Here is an 8980-nt window from a genome sequence, read left to right as displayed (position 1 = left end):
TGAACTTACGGTGAGTTGGGCACTGGATCATACAGACCTCGCTCTCCCGCGTTTTCAAAACAAGCCATGAAACAAACTGAAATTACCCGTTTCCACCATTCTCCGTCAGCTGTGCAAGGTGGCAACGAAAGAGCAAGTTCCTCAGACCCACGTGTCAGCGAGCTGAGACATTTTCAACTGAGGGCTCAGGTCTTCCCCTTGAAGATTACAGTTTTCAGCTGTTTCTCGCTGCGTATTTTACTCATGTGCCCAAATACGAGACAGACAAATGAAAAATTTTCCCCGCAAGTTCATTGTGGAAATAGGTAATAACCAAATGTCATTAAATACCATAAGCAAGGGCAGATGTCACCCAAATACAGGAGTAGTCAGACACTGAGACGCTGAGCAGACCCGTGGAGTCGCCTTTGTTTCTCAGCAGGCAATTAACCTCTTGCTTTCTAATGTGCTGTTCTCCCAGCAGTTAGTCCAGGGACACGCTCTCCTCCCTTGCTGCAACCCTGGCAAAATACCCGACTTTGCAAATCGGGTAGATTTATTCCTAAACTGTACAGCTATGATTAGAAAGTAAAGGTCTGTACAGCTGGCTATAGGATAAAGGCTTGGGAGCCTTCAGTGACACTCAATAGGACTCTGCTGCAAAACCCAGCCTGCAAACTGCCACAGATAAAATGGGAACTGGTGAATTATCAGACAGGGGTCTGACATGGGTGAACTGGCTTACTGGGACAGAAAGTGAAACAAGAGACCAAAAGAAGTTGGGGCGAATTGATCTCCACAGCTTGTTTTGGTTTGCAGAAAAGCACCATTATTTAGAAACAACTGGAATATTGGTATCTTACTGCACAGAAAAGGGAGGGAACATGAAATAGTATAAAATGTGAAAACAGATACAGTAAAACAAAACCACAGTAGGAAAGTCATCCCACCCACGAGGAAACCAAACAGTGCCCAACACTATGAAATCTGAAAGTCAAAGGGGTAAAGTAGAACTGCCTCCTCACAATGTGGGAATCTTTAAAAAAAAAAAAAAAAAGAGATGGCATGGGGTACAAATCACCCCAAATCATGGCATTGCTGGGAAGTTCCTAAATAAAAAAAATAAAAACCAACTATACATATCTAAAACAGGAGGAAAAACCTGTACAGAAGAATGCAGAACTAAGCAAATGGTATTTTTATATTTTATTTACCAGTTATAGTCAGCAGCCTAACAAGGTTTAACTCACTAACAATTATGGCTGCATTAAGTGAAAGCTATTTGTTTCACACCACCACAGAAGTAATCAGGAGGCTATTTAGTGCAGAGTAGCTACAAAGTATCTTTATAGTACAATTTAAACTATATTTTGGAAGCAACGGGAAGAATACAGTTTTATAGTCGCAAAGCTGACATAAAAGTTGTATTTAAGCTTAAACACGATGGAAGGCACAAAACCAGGACCCCATTATCAGAGATGGCCACAGGCCATTTGCTCCAGCGTGGCTCTGAGCATTCAGCACTTCTGCAGGGTTAAAAATACAGGAGCATCCACATACCCCCTCATACCTCATCCATACTAATTTCATGTTTAAACCCCAAACCACTAATGCCGTTTCTACCCTGAAAAGAAGCAAAAGATCATAGCCTGATCAGAGTTGATACTATAAAAATGTATCACATTTATACATAATATATACAGCTGCATAAAAATTTTCCAGTAGATGGGTTACATGGTGCTGTCCCTGATGACAGACGTAGTAACACAAAGCTAAAGCAAGCGTTTGATTGAATAACAGCTAGTAGCGGATCTATCGGGTTGGTGGTCAGACTGAAGACTTGTGGGAAGAAGCACAGACCAGGTTCACTGATAAAGTAAGATACACAATTTGGTACTGAACAAGTGCGACAAGTACCAATGCTGCACTCACAAGACCCAAATTCTGTAAGGGCTACACATACAGGGAAGTATTATTCAAGGAAGTAAATGATGCATAAAAAGAACATATATTGTTTGATGAAAAAAGATTACTTTTCTTAGCTGAATGCGAAATACAGTGACTTAAGTACAGCAGTTGAACCTTCTTCTTAGTGCTTGGGTAGTAATTAACCACTACATGATCAGTTATTACACTTAAGAGTTGACAGTTGATAAATTTCTTTATTCAATTCCTCTTGCTTTCAATTCTGATCGAACCCGCTGCAGATAATGAGGATCAGGGTAACCAAAACTAGGAGAAGAAGAAAAGAATTATTTGGGCTACTTCTGCAATGAAGCACCTGACAATTTTACAGAACCTTCTCATCAAAACCTGTTGGAACACTTTACAAATTTTAAGCTTACTCTACAGAGAAAACTGACCCTATTTCACAGGTCAGAGAGGTGGGACAGGCAGGGTAAAGTTAAAAACTTCAGAAAAGGAGCTGCTGATTTTGGTTGTCCAAACTGACACTAAGAACTTGATTTCAAAGCTGCTTGCTGTGTCACTTCAAAACGATGGGGCGCGTGGGTATGCATCTTTCTAAAAATCACACCTGAAACATATCCACGCGAGCACTGAAAACAAACACAGTGGCACCTCTGGATCTTAACTAGTGCATCGCCAACAGCGTCTACGGAGTGCTAAGGAGAGCATTTGGGCAGAGGGGGGAATCAGGTAAAACTGATGCTTTTTCCTTTTTTTACAATCCTAGCCCAGGAAGGAGGACCTAGACACAAATCTTTAGAGCTTGCAGGAAGACACCTCCTCCTGAGAGGCTGCAACAAGCTTGAAAGGACTGTTCCAAGCCTCCCTCTTGTCTCTGTAAGATTTTTTCCAGGAACCAGTTTACTGACATGATCTGTAGTTAATCATATCTTTAAAATACGGTCGATTCTACACACAGTAAGGGGTGGACTGTGGTGACCCTGACCGTAAGACCGTTATACACTGAGGAATTAGTGACCCACATTAGTTAACCGGGCAGGCCCAGGCCTGTGCCACACATGTGGTGTGGCCTTCAGGCGTGAGTTGGGCCGTGCATGTCCTGTGGCCGCGGGACAGCTCAGCCAGCTCCCTCTGAGAGAGGTGCTGTGGGCAGTTCCTACTGGGTACCAGTGAGTACACCACCTGTGTGTCCTCGCCTCTATCTACAAGCTCAGCATGTCCTCAAGAAATGCTGAACAGAGTTGTCTTCTACGTAGAAAATCCTGTAGTAGCTTAAACAATCAAAGCAGGGTAACACCTTCCATGCACGGGGCCAGCATGGTGTCCTGTGCTCTCATCAGAGGCCCACGGAATGCTGCGCAACTTGGGGTTCCTAGCATCTAAAAGGACATAACCATATCTACACTACAACCTCTTTCTTCTTGCTGTTAGCTCTAATAAGTAGAATTTCAAACCATGTTTTACAGAGTCCGAGTGCCATCTTTACTGGGATCATAATGGACCAGCACCTCCTGGTGCAAAACAGCTGGTGACAGAAGAGGCTGAGATCAGGAGTCCAACCTTAGCTGCTATCTGGAGCTTGCTGTCCTGTCCTGAACTTGAAGTAGTTTCTCATCAGAGCAGTTACTGAGTAGGTCCTTTACACAACTCACTGGTGAAGAAGTGGCCTGAGGGGCAACAGAAAGCTAAGCTCATCCTTGTTCCAACTGTCCAAACTGGTGAAGGTGGTTCAAGCCTGGATCCATACAGCATTCCACAATCACTCAGTGACAAAATCTGAAGGCTCTAAAGTGGAAAATACTCAGGGTAGCCTTCCTGACACATCTGAGTAGCAACAAAATGACATAAAGAGAAGACTACTTACTTGCTGGGTCCTCCAGTCCTGCAAGTTTTGTGGTGAATATCATTCCATGTGATAACATCTTGTGCACCAGTAGTACGTGACTGCCCCACTGTGAAAATCAATTTTTGGTTAAAGGCTCTTTTGAGGAGCTGCAGAATTTCTTGCCCTTCCTTATTGTCAGGTAAATACGCTGTTCGAGAAGTGGCGCTGTAAGGCTCCCCGGGGTTTGGATGGTTGCTCTGTTTTGTAGAAAAACAAAATAAACCCACATTGTATATGAAAAACGCTTTGAAAGCGTGAAAATCACAGATCCCAGCTTTCACGATACTTTTTATCCCATCTTTGAATCAGAAGGACATAGCATGACTGATGGCTGATTTTGAGGTGGTTTTTTCCTCATTAGCCAGTTTCTTTCATATAAGTTTAATTCACATTCTCCTGCCATCACTCATGCATCCATTGTTAAATGTGGTTTTGTCTCTTTGCTCTCCCAACTGCACGTCACCCCACCCCCAATTTTTTAATTTATCCGATTTTCAGTCCTAGCCATGACTCTAAGCACATAAAATAAGCTGACCTCTCCCCTGGAAAGCTTACAAGCCAGCCCACTATTCATTTTTGTCCATTGGTGTCAGCAGCTAGGAGAACACCTCAGAGAACCCTCACTATACTTGCAAAACTTTGGTTTTATGATATCACTCCACAGGTTTCAGTTCAGTTATTCTCAGTGTACACATTAAGACAGGTAGCTCTGTCCTGGTGCATATAAAACAGAGGGCTACCATTTTGACTATTTAAGTCCTACTGCATTACTTAATCACACCCGAGGATACAGAATTAAGTACTTGCAGATTTGTACAGAACAAAGAAATGGCTCTCCTGGACATGCATTAAAATGGCAGGAAAATACTTAATTTTATATTCAATATTGGTTTTGTTGTGGGAAAAATATCTTTTATGAATCCTTAATACACTTACAGTTTGAATACCACTTTGCATCTTGTATGTAATCACAATAGTACCACAATTGGGATAACCAGGGAGAGGTAAAGACAGCGTTTCAGTTGACATCGTTCCCTCTGGCTGGTCTCCTTTCACGACTCCATAGACGGTACTACAAACAGGACAAGTTTGCTTGTAAGTCATGGCCTGGCTGATGCAACTTTTGCAAAACACATGTTTGCACTTTCTCAGTACTTCTTTATCATTAATTGTCTCCATGCAAATCGGACACACATCTTCGTCTCCTTCTGTCGTTGCCTTAGCCTGTCCTTCAGAAGAAAGATTATTGTTTTGCTTGCCATTGTATTTCTTTTCAGATGCTCCTGTAGCTTCTTGATAGAGGAGATCAGAGAACAGTGGTGTCTTATTTTTAGTTTGTGTTGAGTCTTCAGTGATAATGTTCATAATGTGCTTTTCAGCAGCACAAAGATGATTTGGTAAACCACTTAAGATGACTTTGTCTTCCTTCTTCTTAAGTTTTACATGCAGATTTTCCAATTGTTTTCCATCAAGCAGCATATTTAATCTTTTCTTCTGATCTTCTGAAAGCTTGGAGCTGATGGGTTTTTCTCTTAACATTGCAGAGGCACTCTGAAATGCATCGATGAAACTTTCAGTAGCATGTGAGGACATATCAGAAGTTTTGATCCGAGGCCTAAATATTACGAGCATCTTCTGGCCATACGAACCATCTTTCTTTTCTACTAGTGTATCAAATTTGTCATTAATGTCTTCAATTTCTTTGCTTAGTATTGTTTCCAACAATTTAAATGCAGAAGCATCAACTTCAATTCCATTCCTGTATTTGTACAGTTCAGATGATCTTTTCACATTCTTTTCAGCTTGGCTGTTCTCACCTTCCTTTGCTAGAAATCGTTTGGCAGCTAAAATCTCACTTTCTGGACCACGGAGTAGCAACTGATTCCCTTCCTCTTTGGCAAGAAGATTACCAAATTTAGCATTTAATTTCATTATTGTCTCATTTAATGGGTAACTGTTTGTTATGGGAATTTTTTCCTGTTTCAGATGCTCTACACTTTTCTGAAAAGTCCTGATAAAAGCATCATTAGCTTTTTGTATTGATGCAGGACTTTTAGCGGAAGTGAAGCATATGAACATGGTTCCACTGTGATCATCTTTACTTCGTATATTCACTCCAAAACGTTCACATAGTTTTTGGATTTGTTCTTTGCAGGTATGACTGAAATATTCATAGAGAGCTGATGGAACTATAAGCTCGTTCATTTCTTCAGCATTCAGACCATTTTCATCTTTCAAGCCATTTTTGCTTTCAGAATGTGAAAAATCACGGTTTGGGTCATTGCCTGCAAGGATATCCTTAAAGTAGTGATAAGCTTTTTCAATATCTGTAAAATCTCCCGTCAATTTCTCAGAGCCATCAGTATCAGGATCTCCTTCTCTTTTTAAATTTGGACATATAATAGTAATTCTCTCCCTTTGCTCTTCAGTGAACATACTGGTATTCAAAGTTGCAGACACTGCAAGAAATATCTAAAGAGAAGACAAGAAGATATCAGTGTCTTTTTTCTAAGGTTCTCTGCTTGCTGCTTCTGTATTTTGAGTAAGAAAAAGCTCTGTACATCTCAACAGGGCCAGATTACTATATACACATTTGCACACAGTAGAGTTTTTTTATGTCACGTACACTGACTTGACATACACAGAAGTAAAGCAATCTGCTTCTAAGTCAGCAGCAAATCCAAAATTTTTTAATGTCATCAGCGCTGCAGGAACAAAGACAGTAACTTTGCTATTTAGTTTGAGACCGTGACCAGTACCCCCCCGCTCCTGACCTCTGCTAATGAGGTTAGCGTAACTAACACCATTTTGTAAGGCAAACGGCCATTCTCTGCGATCGAGCTGGTCATGTATTAGTCCCTTTTCCCCTCATTATCAGGCCCGGAAGGTCCTGTGCACCAAGCAAACAGCTTGCTTCTTCCACTCCCTATTGTCCTCAAGGTTCCTGGGCACCAGGCCAGCTACTCCCCTCCTTACCAGCCTTGAAGGTCCCAGGCACCCCGCCAACCAGGTGGTGATGACCCCGCCACAGAACAGGGAAGCATAACAGCATGCAGAGCACTGTCTACAAAATTAAAGTTACAAGTCCTAAATGGGAACATGGACTGTAACTGCTACTGGGCAGGGAGACCTGTGATCCCCCAGCGGCCAGTGACACCTCCACTGTCCTCTGCTTCCTCCAAGGACTGAGTGAATGACTCGTAATATTTTATGGGTTTTTCCAGCCTAGATTGTGATTGGTATATTGACACAGCAAGCCAAGTACTAAGACTTGACATGGTCTGCAGAGGGTGCAAGTGATTAGAAACCATAAGCTAAGCTGTGCTACAAAATCCAGTGCGATGCTACTTATAAAACTGTACTACACTGATTCTGCTTGTAGAATCCTGTGCTATTCTGATCATTAATTCTATGCTATGCTAATCATAAAGTCCTACTAAAAAAAAAAAAGCTTTAATTGTGACTACAACTTAGTGCAATCATCACTCTCCCAAGGATCCCCAAAAGAACCTGTCTGTGCCCTTAGCACTGGGTGACAGAAACACAACACGTTTTAACAGCACGAGTTATAGTACATTGCCCTTTAATTATATTAGACTTTCTAGTTTTTTCTTACTGTCTTTCTTTAAAAACTTCCCAAACATCATGCTTTAGTACCTCAGGGTTAAGGCAGAAAACAGGATTCTGAAAAACAGCAACAAACGTGTTCACATCTCTATTTTGCACAAAGGGACAGGGAAATTTGCAGTATACTGCTACATATGTCAGATAACCACTACTTTACCACATGCTATACCTTAAAAGCTAATCTATGCTACTACAGAAAACAGGGTAAACCCTCTGGGCCAGGTATCAGTGTCTCAGTAGAGCCGCATGCATACCATCTAACATGGAGCCTGGCCCCACCCCATGTCCCTACTGCACGTTGATCTTTTCTTTTCTGCATAACTTTTAGTTCAAAGTGTCTGAAATAACGTTTGCTGTGCTACTTTACACCAGAGTGGATATTTTAACACTGAGGTAAAGGGTGGAAGCAATTAGAGTCGTCTGAAGGGGCAAAACATGCTGAAATAGTGTTAAGAGGTCTGCATGACAAGAGGGATACAAACATCATACAACTCTCTCACCTTTTGGCAGCAGTCCTTGGTGCATATTAACCCCTGAAACCTGCCAGGGTGCCGCTTTGGGGAGTAGTGGTTGGCATGGGCCAAAGCCATGCTGGAGAACATGCTGCCTGTGAACATGTGTGGATGCTTTGTGGTCCAGCACTCAAAAGTTGCTCCTCATCCCCGTTTTATTGGCTAAGACAACAAAACTAACATTTGCCTGGCAGGAAATACTGAAGTGTGACACAAAGCAACGCAAAGGATGCCTGGAACTATAAGAGGGGCAGGTCATGACACTGTTCATTACCACTCTTCCTGATGTACCTTTCTGGTAAGGGCTTCTCTTGCCATCTCTCCATGGCCTGTGACCGCCTGCTGCTCCTGCTGAGGTGGGGAAGAGCTGGAAGGGACAGAGAAGCTGGGGGAGGCCTGCTCTGTAAAGGGGCTCCTGCTCAGGTCCCCTTCTCCCGGCTGGATGACTATTTTCAGGCATCTGCCGCCGATTTCCAAGACGTGATCCGTGCGGGATACCACGCTCTTCTTATCTGCAGTAATTTGGGGACAGGCAGATAAGGCTGATAAAGCTACCGGAAAACTTAACGGCTACAAGCGGCCACGGAGACCACCTGCAGGCCTGCGCATTGCCCGGGGGGGGCAAGATGGTTCCCTCGGCGTCCATTTGCCGTCCCCTCACGGGGCTGCGCGACCTCCTTGCGAGCAGACACCCCCCACACTCGGGGCAGCTGGAGCCCCACCGCCCCCGTCATCCTCCCTCAGCGCCGGCGGCGGGGGCACGCCGCTCCGCCCGCCCCTGCCCCAGCCCCTCGCCCCCGTACCTCGCTCCTGCTTGAAGTGTACCCTGAAGATGCCGGGCTCGGGGCCCGCCTGCACCTCGCACTCGCCGCCGCCCGACCGCTTGCCTGACTGGAAGTAGGTCTGGAGTTTCCTCACCGGCTTGTCGCCGGCGTCGGGCGCGGGGCAGAGCCGCACCAGCAGCGGCGACGACGCCATGATGCCCGCCGCTGCCCGCTTTCGCTTTCGTTTCCTGCTCCGCCGCTCGCAGCCGCAGTTCCCCGCCCCG

The 8980-nt window shown here is 44.0% G+C and overlaps 1 protein-coding gene across 2 annotated transcripts; it reads right to left on the bottom strand.

The window, feature by feature from the left end:
* Positions 1-1170: 1170 nt before the first annotated feature.
* Positions 1171-8910, bottom strand: DTX3L (deltex E3 ubiquitin ligase 3L). Of its 2 annotated transcripts, XM_086465523.1 has the most exons (5): positions 8736-8910; positions 8224-8444; positions 4730-6265; positions 3773-3990; positions 1171-2211 (listed from the first exon to the last, which is right to left on the bottom strand). In XM_086465523.1, exons 1-5 carry the CDS (start codon positions 8908-8910, stop codon positions 2142-2144), a joined length of 2220 nt encoding a protein of 739 aa, XP_086321649.1. In that variant the 3' UTR covers positions 1171-2141. The 2 variants fall into 2 exon arrangements, with proteins under 2 accessions (XP_086321649.1, XP_086321650.1); XM_086465524.1 differs by lacking the exons at positions 1171-2211; positions 8736-8910 and adding an exon at positions 2222-3693 and having other exon boundaries at positions 8224-8284.
* Between the last annotated feature and the right edge of the window lie 70 nt (positions 8911-8980).

This window comes from Leptosomus discolor, chromosome 5, assembly GCF_034619465.1.
Source record: "Leptosomus discolor isolate bLepDis1 chromosome 5, bLepDis1.hap2, whole genome shotgun sequence".
Classification (NCBI taxonomy): domain Eukaryota; kingdom Metazoa; phylum Chordata; class Aves; order Leptosomiformes; family Leptosomidae; genus Leptosomus; species Leptosomus discolor.
This window is presented reverse-complemented; position numbering and strand designations above follow the sequence as displayed.